Source organism: Rousettus aegyptiacus, unplaced genomic scaffold (assembly GCF_014176215.1).
Source record: "Rousettus aegyptiacus isolate mRouAeg1 unplaced genomic scaffold, mRouAeg1.p scaffold_m13_p_2, whole genome shotgun sequence".
In the NCBI taxonomy this organism is placed as follows: Eukaryota; Metazoa; Chordata; class Mammalia; order Chiroptera; family Pteropodidae; genus Rousettus; species Rousettus aegyptiacus.
The window spans coordinates 75,259,770-75,282,522 of record NW_023416295.1 but is presented as its reverse complement, the minus strand read 5'-3'; the positions used below and the strand labels follow the sequence as shown (position 1 = coordinate 75,282,522).

The window sequence follows — 22,753 nt, the reverse complement described above, 5'->3', positions numbered from 1 at the left end:
AGTACTATGCATAGAGATGAACATTGCTGGTTGCTTAGGCATAAGAAGCTCATGTTTCTGTAAATCAGTCTGACATTATTTAACGAAACACAAAACCGCTATACTTTTTATTCTGCAATTCTGCCTCTAAAAATTTACCACAAATATAATCTTTCCCCCAATTAAAATTGCTGTAAAACAAGTTATAATGGTGCTGCTACTAATAGGAAAATTCAACAAAAATGGCCCAAAAGAAATATGGAATAACCTTTGAATACTTAGAATAGTTTAAGCTTCCAGTTTTCATTTTTTTTTCTGCTCCTGATTAAGTTTGGTTTAAATTATAGTGAAATTTGTGTATTTGTCACAGATGGTAAATCAGACACTGGAACCAAAGAGTTTCAAACTGTTCATTCTATGTTAACTGCTACGGTCTCTTTCAAACAGAAGAATTAAGTGTGTGATATTCAACTTACTAGTCCCCGAGTGGCTTATATTGATTACTTAAAGCATCTTTAGGGAGCACAGCACATGTCTACAAAGTAATGTTATTAAGTTCAGGAACCTATTTTAACTATCATTGGCAATAAGACATTAGGTGGTTTAAAAAGGCAGAAAACCAAATGACTTCCTAGCATACCTTGCCAGTTGTCCCTAAATTTTCAAAGATATCAACTTTAGTAGCCACCGAAAGGTGTAGCACATGTGGGACTTGCATTTCAAATTAATTAATTATTGCTTGAGAAGAATGCACAGGATCCTAATTCTCCCATCAAAAAAAAAAAATAATTTGAAATAGTAATTGTGACATTTTCAAAACCATAAAGAAAAGAGAGGTATGGTGGCAATAACATTTTTATGTATAGTTTCCCATACTTTTTCCTAAATCATCAACGTTTTTGTGGGCAGTTTCATATAATAGAACTTCTTTGTGAATATATTAATACATACCATTTTTGTCCATTCTGCCATTTCCTTATTTATCTGTTGAGATAAAATTCACATAACAAACAGTTTACCCACTTAAAGTATACAATTTATTAGTTTTTGGTGTATTCATGGATGTGTAACCATCACCACAGTCAATTTTAGAATATTTTCATCACCTCAAAAACCTTGAGGTGAAAGCAAACCAAATTCCCATCAACAGATAAATAGATAAAGGAAATGTGGTATAGACATACAATTGAATATCACTCAGCTTTAAAAAGGAACAAAATTCTGACAAATGCTACAATGTGGATGAATCCTAAAAATGTTATACTTTGTAAAATAAGCCAGCCGATCACAAAAGGACAGATATTATATGAGTCTACTTATGAGAGGTACCTAAAGTAGCCACATTCATAGAAACAAAATAGGACGGTGGTTGCCAGGAGTTGGGGAAAGGAAGAATGAGAAGTTACTATTTAATGGGTACAATTTCAGTTTTGTAAGATGAAAAGAGTTCTGGAAATGGATGGTGGTAATGACTATACAACAGTGTGAAATGTATCTAATGGCATTGAACTTGCACATTTAGAAATGTTTACGAAGATAAATTATATGTATTTCACCACAACTTAATTTTTTTAATGTGAACAGACTGATGAAGAAAAAAAGGGATGAAACTCTGTACTCTTCCCCTATCACCCTCTGACCCCTCCACCGCCACCATCTCCCAGCCACAAATCTAACTTTCTGTCTCTATAGATTTCCCTGTTACAGACATTTCTTATGAATGGAATGATATGTATGTAGTCTTCTGACTGGTTGCTTTCACTCAGCATATTTTTAAGTTTCATCCATGTGGTAGCATACATCAATAGTGTGTTTCTTTTTATTAAAGCTAAATAATATTACATTGTATTAATATACTACATTGTGTTTATCCATCTGTCAGTTGATGGACATTTGGGTTGTTTCCACCTTTTGACTGTTATAAATAGTACTGCTAGAAACATTAATTTGTAAGTTTTTATATGGACATACATTTTCATTTCTCTTAGGTGTATACCTAGGAGTAGAATCTCTAGGTCATATGGTAACTCTATTTTAATCATTTAAGGAACTGCCAGATTTTTTCAAAGCAGCTGCACTATATTATGTTTCTGTAAGCAGTGTTATGAGTCATTCAATTTCTCCACATCCTTGCTAACACTTTTTAATTATCTGACTTTTATTAGAGCTATTCCAGTGGGTGTAAAATGGTTTCTCATTGTGATTTTGATTTGTCTGTCAGCTAATGATATTGATGAACTTTTCATGTGCTTATTAGCCATTTATATATCTTCCTTGAAGAAATGTCTGTTCCAAGCCTTTACCCAATTAATTGATTATGTGTATTTTTGTTATTGAATTGTAAGAGTTCTTCATATATTTTCATACAAGTCCCTTAGCAGATAGATGACTTGCAAATATTTTCTCCCATTTTGTGGGTTGTCTTTTTACTTTATTGAGGCAGTCATTTCAAATACAAGGATTTTTAACTTTGAAGTCCAGTTTATTGATTTTTCTTTGGTTGCCTGTGCTTTGGATGTCATATCAAAGAATTCATTATCAAATCCAAGATTGCAAATATCTTGTAATTTTTATCTTTGTCTTTATGTCTATATTCTAAAAAATTTATAGTTTTAGTTCTGACATTTAAATATTTGATCCATTTTTAGTTAATTTTCTTTATGGTATGAGACAAGCATTCAACTTCATTCTCTTGCACATGACTATCCCAGAACATTTGTTAAAAAGACACCCCCCTATTCAAAATCAGGTGATTGTACATGTCTGGATTTATTCCTGGACTCTCTATTCTATTAAATTGTATGTCTTTCCTTTGCCAGTGCCACACTGTATTGATGAAGTTTTGAAATTGAGATGTACGAGTCTTCCTTGTTCGTTATCAAAACTGTTTTGGCTGTTGTGGGTCCCTTGCAGTTACATAGCAGTTGTACAGTCCACTTGTCATTTTCTACAGGGAAGTCAGCTGGGATTCAATGAGTATTGCTTTGAATCTGTAGGTTAATTTGGAGTATTGGCATCTTAACTATGTTGTCTTCTATTCCATGAACATAGGATGTACTCCAGTTATTTAGAATGCTTCTATAGTTTTCAAAGTTAATTTTACACTTCTTTCATTAAATTTATTCCTAGCTATTTTATTCTTTTAGACAATACAAATGGAATTGTTTTAATTTCATTTTAATTGTTTATTGAAAGCGTATAGAAATGCAATTTATTTTTGTACATTGATTTTTGTATACTGTAACCTTGTTGAACTCATTTACTAATTATAATACTTTTTGAATGGATTTCTTGGGATTTTCCATATACATGATCATGTTATTTGTGGAGAGAGTATTATTTGTGAAAAGATAGTTTTATTTCTTTCTTTTTCAACCTGGATATCTTTTATTTCATTTTCTTGCCTAATCGATCTGACTAGAACCTCAGTACAATGTTCAGTAAAAGTATTAAGAATAGACATTTTTGCTTTGTTCATGATTTTAAGGGGGAGCATTAGTTTTTCACCTTAAGTATGATTTTGGCTATAGATTTTTCATAGATACTTTGTATCTGGTTGAAGAAATTTCCTTCTATTGTTTGTTCAATATTTTTATCATAGAAGAGTGTTAGATTTTAAGTACCTATATAGATGATCGTGTGATTTTTTTTTTCTATTGATATCTAGTACATTAATTGATTTTCAGATATTAAACGACCCTGGCATTCCTGAGATAAATCCTACTTGGTCTTGGTATATAATTCTTTTTATATATTGCTGGATTCATTTTGCTAATATTTTGTTAAGGATTTTTGCACCTGTATTCATAAGAAATGTTGGTCTTTTGTTTTCTTGTGTTAGTACTAGCGTAATTCTAGCCTCATAGAATGAGTTGGGAAGTGTTCTCTACCCACTGGAAGCGCTTGTGAAGAATTGTTCTTTAAATGTTCGATAGAATTCAGCGGTAATACCTCTTATGCCAGGGCTTTTGTATGTGTGTGTGTAAGTTGTTTTTGAATACTACTTTAATCTGTCCGTATTTGTTATAGGGTTATTCAGATTATCTATTTCTCCTTCAGTTCATTTTGGTAGCTCGTATATTTCTAGGAATTTAATCTAATTTTTTGGTATGCTGTTTTTCATAGTGTTGCTTTTTTTTTCAAAATTATTTTTTTAAATTTTAGTTTCAAGTATACAGTACATTGGTTAGACATCTATATAGTTTGTAAAACGATCCCAATTGCTCCCTCCCTCCCCTGACCCTCCACCTAGCCAATGTATTTATTCTAATTGTATTCCCTATGCCATGCTCCCCATCCCTGAGTCCATTCATCAGCTAATTTGTACTTCTTTAACCCTACACCCCATTCTCCCAGCTCCCCAAACTCCCCTCCCCTCTGTCCATCTTTTATGTGAAATGTGTAGTATAGACCCTGGAGACTCATATAAGTATTTGAAAAATACACAAAGTACATTTTTAAGGAAAACATTAGCACTTACTGCAGGCACTTCTACATCCTATTCATTTATCTAGTAGGAAATAATCTTCTCTTCAGGCAGGATTTCCATCCGAGCTCCTAAGTTTCCTAGTAAAATATGAACTGTGTTTCATATCTCATATCAAAAGACTATAATCAACTACGTGATTTAAATTCATCATAGACTACAATTAGGAAATGTCTGTAATCCACCACCTGCTAGAAGCTTAAATGCTTGCTTCTTAATCATCCTGGCAGAGGTGTATAATCCTCTGGGTTCACCATTTTATCTTAGCTGCCAGGAAACACAAAGCTAGATTCAGTGCTCAGTGAAAGCAACAATCTTATCTCAAATGTTCCTACTCCTTTTTTGTTATGTCTTTTATATATTTACTGTCTGTTCTTTAATCTATTTGATTTTTTTTAATATTTTACATTTAGGACTAGGTGAACTGTAAATGAATATTTCTATAAATAATGAGCATTTAACAGGAAAGCCCAGGAAAAAAGTCCATTTATATGTTAAGGAAAAATCCAAAATATTGTGCAATGAAAGTTTTATTCAGCATTTAAAATCATTGATTGAGCATGCAGTTTGGTCAAATTCTAAATAGTTAAGAGTTTATATTGCCCTAAATAGATACCCTCATCACAGAAATACATAAGCCAGAAATCACCTTGACATGCAAAAAGTTCATAAGGCAGAAAGCTAATATTTTCTTCCAGAGAGAGCAAGCCTATCTGAGCATCTGATCCTTAAATTAATTGAAGAATTAAATTAATTGCAGTAAATCAGTAAAACTGTCTCCAAGCCACACTCTGATATCTGCTAAAGATTTCTGAAGGAGATTCAGATTATTAGTTGAAATTAAATCCCTGATATGACATTTAAACATAGAAATTTTCAGGCAGTTTTATTTTTTATTATTACCAAATGCATGTATGCCTTTTTGGAAAAGACAAAAAAGTATAAATTATCAAGAATCAGCCATATTTCACAACCATAAGTTGACTGCTGTTGTCATGTTCATATTCTTCTGTCGTGTGTTGTTTTTTTTTTCATATATAGTTTTAACATAGTTGAGATCCTACTGGATATATTTTGTTCTTTGGGTGTAGTGTTTTTTCATGTCATTAAAATTTTCTTTATAAGTATAATTTTTGATGATCACACTTCAATTTTATGACTGTGTAATAAAATATTTAGCCTATTGCAAAACATGTAGGTCTTATCCATTTTTTCCATTGTATTGAACCATTCTGTGGGCAACTTGAATTTCTTCTTTGGCACAGAGTCCTTAGAGGGGAATTAATAGGTCAAAAGATACAATTTTTTAAGGTCTTTGGTACATTTTGACCAAGTGAATACTGACTCATTTTCATTTTCATGTTTCATAAATAGTGACATACCTCATTTTAATTTGGCTTTCTGATTATTAATGAATTTTTATATTTTTTGTTGGATTATTTGTATTTTGAATTATTTGTCCCAGTCTTTTATCATAATGTGGTAAGACCTATGTTAATCACTTGTTTATTGAGGAAAGAGCTGACATTCAAATAGTGTGTTCAAACTCATATGACAAATAAGTGGAGTTGGAACTCAAACCCATGCTGCCATCTGACACCCAAATCCCTCGTGCTTTTCGCTAGGTATTAAATGTCAAAAGCTATTAAAATAGCAGTTTAACATCACTTGAATTTGCAAGAATGTTTATAATTTATCTTAATACCAAGCATTAATTTTCACTCATACTGTGGTATATCAAGTAGATTACTATAATTAATCAAAATGGATCGATACTACCCCTTAAAAGGCCAATTTTAACTATTCATAAAGGGTCATGACTTTTTTTTGTAATTCTTCATACTTTGCTAGACTGCAGTAGATTTCTGATTTTAAAAATACATAATGCTTTGATTCCACAGTACAGTAAAAATGAGGAAATAAGTGACTGGAGGAAAAGGGAATTTCTGCCTATGAAGTATCATAGAACATTATAGGATTGAGCTGAACATTATAAAAAAAAAACTCAAAAGAAAAAGCTGGTATTTTCTCAATCTCCATTGATCCTGTGGAGGCATTTTGCAGCAGTTTGATTGGCTGTTCTATGCATAAGAAGCTGCAGCTCCTAAAAAGTATGGCAAAACAATTGATATAAGTGGCGAGACTAATTTTTGTTGCAGTGATGTTTCATAACATCTTGATCTTTATATCATTAATTAGTTTTAATTTACACGTTCATAGTTTTAAGCCAGGACTTTTCAGGAAGTTTGTGACCAAATGAGTTCATAAGATTGGCTTTTTTTTTTTTTCTTGTTCAAGGATAGAATATGAACTTCTTCAAGGATTAGACCTGGTGTTTTACTTTACTATGTCCCCTTTTTTCTATTACTATCCTGTCTTCCAAAGGAGAAATTTTTGAAGTTACTATCTTTTTGGTATTATAAGTATTTGTTTTAAAGTGAGAGTGATGTTTAAAAGCTTACACTTATGCTTTTCTTCTTTCTAATGCATTATAGTTCTGTCTTTATAGAAGGCAAATTAGATAATAGAAAATAGAGCATTTAAGAGATTTCTTGCCCACTCCGTGTCCCTCGAAGTGTCTTTTTGTCTGTTGGGGGAGGTTAGTAGAGTCTTGAAACTTAGTTTTGTAATTCATTTACCTAAGGGATGATCTAGTGCTAGAAAACCAATTTATGCTAATTATAAAACTAAAATCCAGTGTAGTGGTAAACTAGAATAATAATTTTTATACAGTTCAGTGGGATATATCACTCATTTTGGTGCCTGGATAGTCTTATTCCTATTCAGAGTGGCTTCCTGTTATCCTTGTGCCTCAGAACTTAAGTCATTAGAATGTGCTTAGTAAACAGGATCAGGGGGAAGGGCACTTTGTAGTCTAAGGGGTCATTTATTCCAGTTAGAACAGAACCCAAAAATCCCTTAACCTTATGGTGAAACTTTATATTCTCCCAAGTAATGGCACATTTACAGACCATGTCTTAAGCTTTATTCCACAGGTCGCTGATACTCATATAAATGCATTCCAATCGTAATTAACATCACCTTTTATGAAATCTTCCCTTTACATTTTTTTTCTATTTTATCGAACCACACTGAGTTATTGCCACTAAAAATCAATAAAACTCTATTAAATTCTTATTAATCAAAGAATTCTCACCCTGAACTAGAGAATCATTTTTTAAGTTTTTTATTGTGGACATTTTTAAATAAACATAAATGTAAACAAAAGTACTGAATCTTCATATAGCCATCACTTAGCTTCTGCAGTTATTAACTGACTAATCTCTTTCATCTAAACTTCTATTTCATCCTTCTCTAAATATTTTGAAATTCAGATATCACATAATCTCATTCATCTGTATTTCAGTTTAGGTATACCTAAAAGGTGTTTCAAAAACCTACATAATTATTATATTTTAGACCTTAAAAAATGTAACAGTTAATTCCTTAATTGTCAGATATTCAGTTGGTATTTATATTTCCAGCTACCCCACAAATATTGCTTCTGTTTTTACACATTTGTCTTATAGAGTGTCCCATAGTCTGGACTTCCTAATTGTATCATCATGGTGTTGTTTAACATATCTTCCTATAATCTCTAATTCAGCTAGTTAGAGCTAACGTAATATTTTTAGTGCAGTTACATGAGACATGAGTGTAAAAAGTTGTTAAAGCTAGCTTAAGGAATAATACTATGTAAAGAAAGTTTATTTAAATGATGAAAAAAAGACTGATAACTAATAGGGTTTTGTATATAAAATAAGATTTCCAATTACTTGAGAATTCCCAGAAAGAATTAATAGAATCATGCTTTGATTAGAGACTATTTTCCTGAAAGAATTTGCGAAAAAGAAAATTTTAAAGACATATTATGACAAATTGTATATTAGATTCTCAATGACTTAATGGTTTTACACTAACAGCCTTTTTTTATTTTTGTCAATATTTATGTTAGAATATGTCAGAATCATGTTCTATTGTTTCCTTTATTCTCGGATAGTACATTTTATAAGCAACATTTTTTTTTTGAGTCTCATTGTCAAACTGCATATTCTCTTTTCTAAAATATAACTTTGTGAAGTCCAAATAAATTACCTTTTTTGTTTTGTAAAATTTAGTGAATTATTTTTCTTTTTTTAATAATTATTTGAGTTATACAAAGGCACATTTAGAATAAGTTGGGAAAGAGTAAGATCAATGGAATTAGTTTTTTCCATATTTTCAAAAATTGGTATTATTTCCACAAACATAGTGATTTTTATCCAAAAGGTAATTGTCACTCACAGAGAAGAGAGTTACATTTGACTTTTACTGCTAATCAATTTGAAAAATAACTTCATTTAAATAAATTTGTAGGACTGTTCATTCAAAGTATTTTTACAGTCCTCTCCATCTCATTATGCAATGTTTTTGTGTGCGTGTTTGATTTTTTTCCCCCATAGCTCATCAGTAGGTTACTTGCAACATCCAGGATCAGAACAAGTACAGTTTCCTCGAACTACTTCACCATGCAGTTCCCAGCAGCTTCATAGCCACCAGTGTGCAGGTATGAATATATACTTGAACAACAAAAGTAATGGTTTGTCCACTTGAGAAATAACTAAGTTCTGTAGCGATTTCTACACAACGGTTTTCAACTTGTTATGGTGCCGAGATATCCCCAGGATATTTAGGGTGCCAGGAAAATCAAAGTTAACAGGTTCAGCCAGTCCACTTCTTCCTTTTCTGCTGCTGCACCACAACACTGCTATCCTGTGTCTCCTCCTCAGGCTTTTCTTCCTTCCTTGCCTTACAAATACTAATGTTCTCTGGGACCCTTTCTTAGGTTCTATGTCATTGCTCTTCAAGCTCTTCCTACATAATCCAACCACCTCCTAATCTTCGCCTGCTTTTTGCCAACACCTCCCAAATATTTCTGCTGAGACAGGACCATATGGTTAGCTGCCTACTAGACATCCCTAACCAAATGTGTCGAATGCATTTTAGATTTAATATTTCTCCCTCTTCTTGCATCCCTTAACTCACCTATCCAGGGACTAAAAGTTCAAAGTCATAATTAATTCTCTTTGTTCTTTCCTTTCACATTCATGTCATCACCATTTCCTCAAATCTGCTACCTCCTTTCCTTCCCCACTGCAGCTACTTTGGGGCAATTTTTCTCATGTCTTATTTTCAGTAATCTCTTAAATGTTTTTGCTTATTTCATGTTTCCACTCCACCTAACTTTTCTCCTCCCCAACACACAAACACATATACAGACAGTTCAAGAATTATTGTCCTGAAACAGAAGTATCTTCATGTGATTCCTCTGAAAAAAATGTATGTAGATTCTCTATAAACTCACTAGCAAATAAGCCACCTATTTATACTTAATCTGCTAAAGTCACACAGAACTTCGTTTCCGTGCTTATTTATGCCAAAGATATCTTGTACCTGTTCCTCCCTCTGCCTGAAATGCCTGACCACTATCTGCTATCTGCCGAAATCCTGCACATCCTTAAATTTTGACTCAAAATTACCTTTTCTGCAAAGGCTTCCCCAGTTCTTGAAAGAGTTTATTGCTTTATCTCTGCTTCCATAGTGTCTTAATCCATTTATCATGACACCATATTTTATTGTAATAGTTTGTTTATACATGTAGTCTATGAGAAACAGAAACAGTAAATGATTGTCAAATAAATGACTAATAGTGGCTGCATTCTGCATGGGCTGCTGTGGCTGAGGAAAATTTAAATGTTCCTAAGCAGTCAGCAGTGCTTTGCCTAGCCAGGTCAGGCTGATTCTATTTCTAGGGAACTGGAAACTACCATAGTTGCTGCAGTGCAAACAATAGCCCTGTAGGCAGGGCACACGATCCCCCCTTACCTTACACTGAAGTGGAGAGAGTGGCAAGCAAACTACACACCTAACACTGGTAGTTCTTCAGTACTGGTACACAAGAGAAACAAATCAGATAAGAAGACAGATACAGTAGTCTGCATGTCCCTACTGTACAGTTAACAAAATGGTTTTACATACATGTGATCATCACAGTTCTTTAAAGTCTGCCAAGGACATCTTCCTAGCCTCCTTTTTCAGATGAGAAAACACAATAAAAGAAGTTAAATAATTTTCCCAGAGTCATAGGGCATTTCAGGGTACTAAAATTGTGCTTTATTAATTCCCACGTCCCATACATTTCCACAGCATGAAATTAAAAGATGACTTTTTTACTGTATCTCAAAATTTCTGTAGAATATTAATTTTTGTCTTTGTATATTTAGAAAAAAATACCTATTTTAAAATTCATTTCAAAAATTAAGCACTTTTATAGATCATGTCTCAATTGTGCTACTCTCTACTAGCTCCTAGTGGTAGATAATTGGACTTTCCTGAATAGCTATAGATCTATAATTTTTAGGCTAAATGAGATATTTAGGTCTACAAAGTTAGTTTTAATGCTTTTCTTAAACACATAACACTTACAGCAAGAAGCACTAGAGTTTAAATCTGCCTTACATATATAATAGTAAAATTTTGTTCAGAAATGTAAAATTATGGCTATTATTTTGGTGTTTAAAGATACCAACTATTTGATAAAGTATACTGATTGCAGTATCCTAATTCTGATTTTCAGCTGTTCCACCTCCACCACCTGGTGGAGGAATGGTGATGATGCAGCTCAATGTACCAAACAATCCACAGTCTCGTGCCCACTCACCCCCCCAGTGGAAGCAAAACAAATATTACTGTGATCACCAGAGAGGACAAAAGTGTGTGGAATTTAGCAATGTAGACAATATTGTTCAGGTAAGGTGCTTAATTTTAAAACTTTAAATATTTTAGTCATCGAAGATTGACCTAAAAGGCTTCACACTGAATTTGAAATCTCAAACAAATTAATAAAGAAGTTTGAATGTTCTTTTTAGTCAAAGTTTATATCAGGACTTAAATATTATTTCCAAATTTTTGCATATTCAAAAAATTTTAGGATATGAATCAGAGCAATTAAATCTAAAATTTAATAAAGAAACATTAATAATTCTCATTGATTTTGTGTTGAAATAAAAATATTTTGGTTATCTTGGGTTAAATAAAATATATTATGTTTTAAAAAAATAAAATTTAGTAAAGAAAAAGAATTACGCAGTTATCTTACCTTTTCCATACAAACTATATTTTAGTGTAACCAGAAAGTTGATGAGGGAACACTCTTTATTATAGAAGAAATACAATTAATAAATGTAAAAGCAATAGTAGAATTTAAAATCACTATCTTAGAATCCTACTGAAAAAATGAATCAAGGAAAAATCATCAACACATGCCAAAAACATAAGGAAAACGCTCATGGGGAACTTTAAAATGGATGGATCAGGCAGATGATACTTGAAGCTGCTGATCAGTTGCAGCATCACTAAGTGTGGATTAGCCAAATATAATCTGTCTCCTGATATGGTGTAAAGGAAATATATGGTATCCTATTATATACTTGTCAACTGAACCCAAATCTAATCAAGTTTCTAAGTCTAGCTGTTAATTTACAGAAAATTCAGGAAGGAAAAAAAAAACTTGTATGATAACCATGTCCACATTTTACTGGACAAATTGACCCCATTTCTTTAACAAATAAGTGGCATTTTTAAATGAAGGCTGAGTCTGTTGTAGATTAAAAAAGACTCGAGTAATAATCAGATGCAACGTATGGATCTTCCTTGGATACTAAAGAATCAAAAGACATTTCTGAGCAAAAAGAGGATATTTATACATCTTAAGTTTTTAGCATGATAATGGTTTTATTTTTAAAACAATAGTTCTTCTATGTTAGAAATATTTATATACAGAAACATTTTTGATTAAAATGCTATGATATTAGAGATTTGCTTTAAATGCTTTAGTTGGGGGAAAGCAGAGGAAATCACAATCAAAATTGGTTGATGTTACGTGAAAGTTTGTTATACTTGTCTATCTATACTTTTATATACTTGAAAGTTTACAGCATAAAAATATTTTTGAAATATTTTTTAAAAGATAAAAAATATTTCCAATTCATATGACAAAATTATAGCAGAATAAAAAAGTGAAATATCATTTAAAAACTAGCTCACAAACAACAAATGGCCAATGGGCATTAAACAAAAATATTTAAAAATTATGTTTTATCTATATAGTTGGGGAAATTTAGGAAAACTAATAGTTTGTAGTGTTAGCAGAGATATCTAGTTACAAACTCTCATGTTTTCTTGATGGTACTGTAAATTGATACACTTTTTGGAGTGCAGTTTAGTGACATTTTTCAAAATCTAGACAATCCATAGCCTTTGATCCACAAATTCACTTCTAGAACTTGAACCAGTAAAATATGTGGAGTAAGTATACAAAAATATGTGTGCAAGGATATTTCTTCCTTGAACACTGAAAAGCTAGAATTGATATTCCATATTGGTAGCTGATTAAATAAATTACCATTTAGGAAAATGCTATATACTAAGAAAAATTGAGTACATCTACCACCAGCTGGTAGTTTGTAAATACCATTCTCCACTAAAAGCAAGAAATGATGGTATTAGAAAACCACCGCCAGCCAAAAATCATCACTAGAGGAGAGAGGATTCTACAAAGATGGTAGAGTATGGAGCACAAAGAATCTGTCTCCCTACCTAGAAATAATTGCACTGTTAGAATCTACCTGATATAACAGTTTTGGAACTCTAGAATCTATCGAAGGCTTGCAACTGCCATGGAAAAGCTTAGGCAATAAATTGCAGTAATTTCACTCTATTTCAACTCTTAGCACAGTAGCAGCAACCCGTCTCCTTACCCTGAGCATAAAGGACCCTGTCCTCCAAACACAGAGTATTTATGTTCTGATCCTGGATTTCTGCTTCTGATCACAGAGATGTAGACAAAGAGGCAGTAGCTATTGTTGTTGCACCTCCCTACATTGTTACAAACCTCTCCCTCTCCATCTTTTGGGGGATTTAAAAGGCTGTTTTTCCTCCCTTCACTTTTCTCTTTTAACCACTTATGGGAGCAAAACATTAAGGACTAGGATATTCAAAAGCAACCGAAAATATTGGCTAATTAGAATGTGACTGCATATGCCTAGGGAAAGGCACAGGCTCAATGAACCCCTGAGAAGGCACAGGCTCAATGAACACCTCAGGCTGACCCTTGGCACAGAAACAGCTTGCAACAATCAGTAAGCGAAAGCAAGGAGTAAGGAAGGGAGGGAAGGAGGGAGGGAGGGAGGGAAGGAGGGAGGAAGGAAGGGAGGAAAGAAGGAAAAAAGTAAAAAGAAAAGCAAACCTTGGGAAAAGGGGAGAATCTGATTTCCACAGTTACCAGATTATTAGATTCAAATATTCAGTTTTCAATAAGAAATCACAAGGTTTACAAAGAAAGAAACTGGAGATTATGGCCCATTTAAAGGAAAAAAATAAATCAACAGAAACTGTCCTTTAAAAAAGACCTGATGTCAAATATCCTAGACAAAGACTTAAAAACAACTGTCTTAAGAATGGTCAGAGCCCTAAAGGAAGATGTGAGGAAAGAAAACAATGTATGAACAAAATGGAATTATCAATAAAAAGATAGAAAACTTAAAAAAGAAACCAAAAATAATTCCAGAGTCGGAAATAAAGAGGCTAAAGAAGGTACAGAAAAAAAGAATGGAGAAAAGTAAACAGCCTAAGGGACCTGTAGGACATCTGTTGAACCAGCATATACATTGTGGGTGTCCCAGAGGAGAAGAGAGAGAAAAGGGGGCAGAGAGAATATTTGAAATACTTATAACTGAAAACTTCCCAAATTTAATAAAAGACATTACTATAAAGTCTGTCAAGCAGCTTGACAGACTCTAAACTGAACTCAATGAGACCCACACTGAGACACATTATAATCAATCTTTCGAAAAACAAAGATAGAATGTTTAAAATAGCAAGAAAGAATGACTTATCACATACGCGGGATCCTCCAAAAGATTATCAGCAGATTTCTCATCAGAAACTTTGGAGACCAGAGGCAACAGGCCAATATGTTCAAAGTGCTGAAAGGAAATAAAGGCTGTCAACCAAGATCCTACATAAGACAAAACTATCCTTCAAAAATGAGAGGAAAATTAAGAATTCCCAGATAAACAAAAGCTGAGCCCTCCCCTGCAGGAAATTCTCCAAGGGGTCCTGGAGAGTGAAATGCAAGGATACTAGACAGTAACACAAAGCCATAAGCATTCATTTAAGTCAAACACATTAAGCAGTTATAAAAGCTAATGGTATTACATCAATGGTTTAAACTCTACTTTTTGCTGTCTACAAGATTTAAGAGACTAATATACTTTTTTAAAAACAGTTATCTAAAAGGTAGTATTATTGTAACTTTGGTTTGTAACTCCACATTTTTTATATATATAATTTAAGAAACTAATACACTTAAAAGAATTATTAGTCTATGTTTTGAGGGACACTATATAAAAATGTAATATGACACCAAAAAACAAAAGGAGTTGGGACAATACATGCTCTAACTATATGCTGTCCACAAGAGACCTACTGTAGATCCAAAGACACAAATAGATTGAAGGTAAAAGGATGCATAAAAGATATTTCATGCAAATAATAACAAAAAGAGCAGGGATAATTTTGCTAATATCAGACATTATATATTAGTAAAAGTTTCAATATAGCAACAAGATAGGACAATTGTCAACACTTACACCCCTAATAACAGGCCATCAAAATATATGAAGCAAAAACACACAATTGAAGGGAGAAATAGTTATAAAATAATAGTTGGAGACTTTAATATCCCACTCTCAATAATGAGTAGAACAACCTGACAGAAGTAAGAAAATGGAGAATTTAAACACAGTAAGTCACCTAGATCTAACAAACATATACAGCACACTCTACTAGACAACAACAGCATACATATTCTTCTTAGGGGCACATAGAACATTTTTTAGGATAGACCATATGTTAGGCTATATACTGTCTCAATAAATTTTAAAAGATTGATATCATACAAAGTACAAAATACCTTCTCCAGGCAACATTGTACTGGGAGTTCTACCCAGAGCAATTAGACAAGAAAAAGAAAGAGAAGACATTCAAATTGGAAAGAAGTAAAATTATCTCTGTTCACAGATAATATGATCTCCCCACAAGACACTTAAAACTAGAAAGGAAAAAAATAGTAACTTGACAATGGAGAAATCTGGCAGACACCATCTTAATCAAGCAGTTAAAATAAAAATCATTGATACTTGATGACAAATGGACAGCATGTGCCTTCTCAGATGATGCACTGAAAAGGACACATCATTTATCTGGTATTCCCTCACCAAATGTATATCGTGAACTTTTTGATGAGAAAAAAGCAGGCAAGCCCAAACTAAGGAATATGTCACAAAATAACTTATCTTCAAAATGACCTTCAGAAACTATCTTCAAAATGTCAAAGCCATGAAAGAGAAGAAAGACTGAAGCTCTGTTCCAGATTAAAGAAGATAAATGCAACACTTGATTCTAGATTGCATTTTGGACTAGGAGTGAGAGGAAAAACATTTTTTTTTTTTTGCTATAAAATACATTTGTGAGACAATTGGCAAAATTTGAGTAAACTTGTTAGTAATACTGTATCGTTAATTGCATAATTTTGACAATTCTAGAAAATAGACACGAATTATTTTCGGATAGAGAGGTATCGTGAACAACTGTAATAGGTCATAAAAATATAATAGTTTATACAGAGAGAGATAAAGTTAGTATAATAAAATATTAACAGTTATGAAGTCCAAGAATTATTTACCATATTTATAATGCCAAGATACAAAAGCAAGATTCAAAAATAGGATGTATGGTCTATTTCTATTTTTATAAAACATAGATATATAGATATATATGCATAGAAATAATCTGTTGTGCTTCTTTTGGGAGCAGGACATTATAAACTTCTGTTTTAATTTTTTAATAACAAGTATATATTGTCACAGTGTGACAAGTACATATTTATAATCAGAAATAATAAAGATTTTTGTTCAAAAATTTTTGGTAAAAAGCCTGACTAAAATGCTGACCCATTTTCTTCTTATAATTGCAGCACAGCCCTCAACTCAGCAGCCCCATTACTTCACCAGCTCAGTCACCAGCACCAGCTCAGCTGTCCACCCTGAAAACTATCCGTCCTTCTGGACCACCACTTTCCATCATACCTCAGTTTTCTAGACCTTTTATTCCTGGGCAAGGTAAGTATGCATGAAACTAGTCATAGAATTTTAAGACCCTATGACTTTGTGATTTACCTTAGTACTGCTACTTTTCAGTTTTCCATAGGACTACATTTTCACCCCCACCCAGGTATATTTGTTTGTTATCATATATATCATAAGAAAAAAATGGCATATGCAGAGAGATAATGTTTCACTTTTAATTAATAATTTAGTAGTTATTTACATTCAGTAATTACTTACATAACAGTTAAAATGGCTTTAACTTATTATCCTTACTTAGACTCCATTCCTCTATAGTAGTAACATGCAATGTTTTTTTATTTCTATATTTCTAACTTCTATATTAAAGTAATATATATCAAGAGTTTTTTCAAAAATTTATTCAACAAACATTTATTGAGGACTTATTATGCCCTTGGTATACAAAAATGAATAAAGTGAAGCCCTCATCCTTACTAATCCTCAGTCTGGTTGAAGGAACAGCCATGCAAGTGGATGATTATAAAATATGAAAATTATTAATTTTTTTTCCTAGAATTTATCGTAAGGACAAATGCATATAGTCAATGCACACAATGATTTATGCACAGAAGAGTTTATTCTATAGCAAAAAATGAATGAATGAATGAATGAATGAAAACCTAAATGTCCATTAGTCAGGATTAGTTAGATTATAGTATATCCATTTAAGGAATGCTATGCAGTTATCTAAAAAGCATATTTTAAAGAATCATTAAAAGGAGAAATATTCACAGTATGGTATGTGATCTTAAAAAACTGCTATAGTTAATGTATGTAAGTTACATGGACGTTTCAAAAAAGAAGGTATTCAATAAGCCCTTGAAAAGATGCTCAGCATCACTTTGCCCCCGCTAGAATGGCTGTAATCAAAATGGCTTACAACAGAGAATGTTGGTGACAACACAGAACTACTAAAATTCTCGCACATTGGTGTGCGAGTATAAAATGATAAAACCACCTTGAGAAAGATTCAGCAATTTCTTACGAAGTTTATCACTTACCTTACAATGTAGAAGTTTCACTCCTAGGTATTTACCCAAGAGAAAAGAAAACAAGAACATTATAATAGCCCAAACTGGACATGACCCAAATGTCCACCAATGGGTACTGGATAAACAAATTGCAGTGTATCCTTACAATAGAATACTACTTAACAACGAAAATGAACAAAAGCAAACTACTTGACATGCAATAACATGGATGAATCTCAGAGTTATGTTAAGCAAAAAAAAAAAAAAACCAGACACAAAAAGAAGACATACTATATGATTCAAATTATATGAAATCCAACTATAGGCAAACTGAACTTTGATATTAGAAATCAGATAATGGTATGGATGGAATATGGAGTTGACTAGGAATGAGCTTGGAACTTTTCAGGAAATGGAAATGTTTATTATCTTTTTCAGGTCATGGTCACATGAACTGATAAATTGTTAGAATTTATCAAAGATGTGTGGTTTTTTTGTTAATTATATCTCAGTTTTTTAAGTATTAAATACACACATATACACACATGCGTAAGCACCAAGAAGATACATACCAAGACATTAGAAGTATTGAAATTACTAGGTTCGTTTTTATTTTCTCCTCTGTAATTCTGTATTTCCCAATTTTCTATAAAGCCAGTTGCTTTAATAATCTAGAAAGATAAGGTGTGTTATAAAAAATAAATTGAAACAGGATATGGATTGAAACTGGCAATATAGTAATATCGAGATACCTGGTCTAGAATGAATGCCCAAAGAGGAGCACGCAGCATGGCCTATAAGGAGTCTTTGGTTACCACGAACTACAGTGTCATCTCCATACTTGTAAAGAGTACTGCTCCATAGACCTAAATTTAATTCTGACTTCTTTGCACTGTTTTTTATGCATCTTCACACTTCACACTGCATCTCTGATCTCAGTGCTAAGCCACGTGTCATATCTGCCCTTCAGCCAATGCTTGGGAAGGGGCAAGTATGTCATGGGTATATTCTGCCAGGGAGCTGCCCAGGCACCTTCACAGCATTCATCAGGAAAGAGCCCCGTACAGTGGTAGGAAGTGCACGCCTCGCTCTTGAGAGAAAGGAGATAGATATATGATTGCCTGAAGATGCTTTTCTCACACCTACCCATAACCTTCCTCCAAATAGAGAATGTGCTAAATTCGGAGGCTTACAGTTAAAATAAAATGAGATTATAACAAATGAAAATGTTCTCCAGGACAAGGTATTTTCAATTAGCACTTATTAAGCCCTTTTCATGTGATAATTTTAGGCACTCCTGAGTGAAGGAAAATAATTGGAGGATCTCCATTCTGACTACCCTGCATTTATTGATTTAGGAAGGGGATACCTCCCACTCTTTCTAAGCAAGTTGAAATTATATACACAAACTTTCACTTAAAGAAAGCTTAAGAGCAGACCCATGACCTAGAATGTAAATATATACCCATTGGTTAAGACTGTAAAAGTGTTTGTTTGCATATTTGTAAATATACATATGCACATATTTATAGTAATTAATAGTGAATTTGGGGAGATAGAGAGCTTAATGGTTTTCCAGGGTCTTTTCCTTCCCCTGAAATGTAAGTTTTTTAATCATCAGAGAAAATATGATTTTTAGCATCGCAAGTGCGTGGAGTGTGTATCATAGTTATTTTGGTGGATTTCAATGGAATGTTAAGGTACATAGAGAAGTTTCTGTTCATCCTGTCCCGTCTACCCGGTTCCTACCATGTACCCTCCTCCATAAACACTGTTACTAGTCCTTAGTCCTTTGAAAAGTTTTTCCTAGCTCTTTTTAATTTATATGGAACTTTTCATTCTCTTAAAAAATATGTCAATACCTATACTTTTTTATTTTACCAAATATGTTTCCCCTACTTATCTTAAGTGAGATAGTTTAGAAAACTCCAGGAAGTACTTTATAACTAAGTAGAGAAAAATGTAAAAATGTTTCTGTTGACTTTCAGGAGATGCCAGATATCCATTACTTGGCCAACCACTGCAGTACAACCCTCCTGCTGTTCTGCACGGACACATTCCAGCCCAACAGGTATGACGACCAGCCTTCTGACTTCTCAGGCGTTGTTGGCAGAACATCGTACTTCTGTTGCTGATTGTGGAGTGCCCTGGACACTGTATAAGTGTGCCTCAGTCAGGCTTATTTATCAGTGCCATCACTGGTCCCACCAAGAGCAGAGGAAGGGAGAAGGCGGTGTGCTGCCTGGCTAAGCAGTGATTCAGCAGCGCTGTCCAAAGCTGGGTGGAGGTCGGGGGCGTTGGGTGCTCTTGCTTATAAAAGGCAGTCAGCAAGTGTCTGGTCATGGTGAGGAACAGCAGTGTCATTGCCACAGAGGCAGTTCCAAGGCCTGAGATTGAATTTTTCCTGCGGAAATACAAAACCCAGACTGAATATGGTTAGGTGTTAAGGGTTTGAACATTACAAACACATTTTTCAGTATTGTTAACCCTACTTCTCATCTGTTTGTGGGTTTTCAGGGTCAGTCTGGCAACAGACATGGAAACCGAGGAAGGAGACAAGCTAAAAAAGCTGCATCCACTGACCTTGGTGCGGGAGAAGCAGGTGTGTCCCTGAGAGGCAAAAGCGGGTGTGGTCCTACAAACTGCCAGCAGGTTCAGTGGTCTTTAAAACTATACCATGGCACAGAAATGAGTTTTCCTCTTACTAGAATCCTGCAAAAAGTCATAGAAAATTATGCTATCTGTAATGTAGGGTTCTTGAATATATTCTTTTAATCCTGTCTCATTTCGGGTTTGAGTATATAATAAGGTACAGGTAGGTTTATGAGGGGCAAAGGGACCAAAGGAAAAAGAAGTGTGTGAGAAACAGGTCGAATGAGACTCTTTGCCTCTGTATGCTTTGAGAAAGGCCTGAGTCCTAACACTCATATGAAGGTACTCTGAATGAACAACATATATCACCTTTCTATGGCAAAGTGCTGTATGTACTTTAACTTTCTATTCAGCTTCCTTGGGGTGGTTAGGGCAAGTGCTATTATCTTTATTTTACAATGGGAATGTGAAGTTCAGGAAACTGTCCAGGGTCATGCACCTCATTTAGAGAAGCTAGTAGGAATAATTTAAAAGTCGGCCATAACAACTACACTTTTGTGTATCTGAGTGGTTTTTTGAATACTCTGTCATTCTCTATATCATTTGGGTCACCAGGACTTTTTGCCCACCTCTTTGGTAACAGGGATTATTAATTCTACACCTTTTCCATTCTAGTTGTTGGGAAGGTCTTGGAAATTACTGAACTACCAGATGGAATAACTCGCATGGAAGCCGAGAAGCTTTTTGGGGAACTCTTTAAAATTGGCGCCAAGATCCGGTGGCTGCGAGACCCCCAGTCCCAGCCCCAGTTGCGTCGTCACCCCCTCTGCTGTGGCAGTGGGGACAACACTGTCAGTTCTGAACGCTCTAAACCCAGTGACTTGGCCTCCACATACACCGTCTTAGCCACATTCCCTTCCATTTCAGCTGCGCAGAATGCATTGAAGAAACAAATTAACTCAGTTAACAAGTTTAAACTGAGAACAAGCAAGAAGCACTATGACTTTCACATTTTGGAAAGGGCAAGTTCTCAGTAACAGAGCCACCTGGGACCCTTGGCCTTTATGATTCCCCCTGTCCTCTCCCATCTTTAATTGGCTTGGTATTTGGAGCTTCTGTTAACATGATAAAGACTCCTAGAATGTGTGGTCATGGCGTTACTGCTTTTGAAGACAGGCCAGTGTTCAGCAAAGGAGGGGGAAAAAAACACACTTCACCCCAAATGACTGTAGGAATTTACATCAGAATGATACAGAGTTAGCAGCTTTTTCTGAGGAAATGCTGTTCAAATGCCTCCTAACTTTTATAGTTATTTTGTTTTATATTTCTGAATTCTTGTATCAGATCCAAAGCTCTATTGTACAGCAAATTATTCTTCAAAATGATTACAACCAGTTGCAACCTGTATTCCTTTTTTGCAGCCAGCACAGTGTGACCCAGTATAGAATTTGGGGGAAAAAGAATGCAGGAGTGGAATAACCAGGTCAAAACCATGTGCTATCTTTTTGAGGGGCTGAAGGGAGTTACTAAGGAGAGCCCACAAATAGATTACTCTTCCCCTGTATCTCTAAACACAGAAACAATTTCCAGAAAATACAGAATTCCCTCATAGGGTCCTTTCCTTATTCACTTAGGTAGTATGGACATTAAGTGTAAAGTAAATTATGTTCTTAATGCCTCTTAAACTACTTAGACTCAAAGGGGAATAGGAATCATTCTAAGCAGGAAAATACTTCCACATTTTTTAAGTGTCCCTCCAATAACTAAATGCCACTTATTTGCATTCCCCTCCCCTCCTTGTGGATTTTTTGTCACCTAAGGAAATACATTTGATGAGTGCTGGAAACTTCTTAAGTGGTTTAAAATTTGTTTTCATTGTTTGCAGCGGATCACTGGACATCAAAGATTCATTGCACTTATGAACAAGGAACCTTTTTTTCAATTTCTGTGTAATTTGCAAGGCTGTACAATGTGTGCTGATGCAAGCCTTTTTCAGTTCAAGAGAATAAATGTTTACAAATATAGCCCCACTTTGTCTTTTGTAAATTAAAATCACCTTTTTAAATGAGTGTCAGTATCAAAGACTTAACCTGTCTTGAAGATTTCAATTTCAGACTTAAATAAGATGAAAGACAGTAAATCCCTCATTGTACAAATGTTTTACAAAGCAGCACTTTCTCCCAGTGAATCCCGGCAGTGTGGTTTGTGTCATTTTGTTCTCTCAAAGTTAATACCAATCAGTTATAGACAATTTTGAGTATGAACATAGTATGTAACTAAAAACAGAACATTGGTTAGATAAAGAATTTGTGTTTTTAGCCAATACATTGAACCCCCAAGTCCAGTTTAGCTCAAATGTTTTAAAGAAAGCTTTCCATTTGTTAGCTGAGCAAATTGTTGGGAAACCCAAAGGGCATATGCAAGTTGCTTGGAGCCTGGCTTGCTTCCAGCCCAGCCCAGGTGTTTACTTCATTGCTCAAGAGCGATGGGTATTGTCA

The 22,753-nt window shown here is 34.0% G+C and overlaps 1 protein-coding gene across 28 annotated transcripts in view; it reads left to right on the top strand.

Moving 5' to 3' along the window:
• R3HDM1 (R3H domain containing 1) overlaps positions 1 to 22,280 on the top strand; it is a 161,077-nt gene extending 138,797 nt beyond the window's left edge. For all 28 annotated transcript variants that reach the window (XM_036237745.1, XM_036237739.1, XM_036237746.1 and 25 more), the window contains 6 exons: positions 8,908 to 9,011; positions 11,082 to 11,254; positions 16,542 to 16,686; positions 19,652 to 19,734; positions 20,181 to 20,265; positions 20,931 to 22,280. In XM_036237745.1, coding sequence (XP_036093638.1) covers positions 8,908 to 9,011; positions 11,082 to 11,254; positions 16,542 to 16,686; positions 19,652 to 19,734; positions 20,181 to 20,265; positions 20,931 to 21,292 — 952 coding nt within the window. In that variant the 3' untranslated portion in view covers positions 21,293 to 22,280. The remainder of the gene's footprint in view (positions 1 to 8,907; positions 9,012 to 11,081; positions 11,255 to 16,541; positions 16,687 to 19,651; positions 19,735 to 20,180; positions 20,266 to 20,930) is intronic.
• Positions 22,281 to 22,753: the final 473 nt, after the last annotated feature.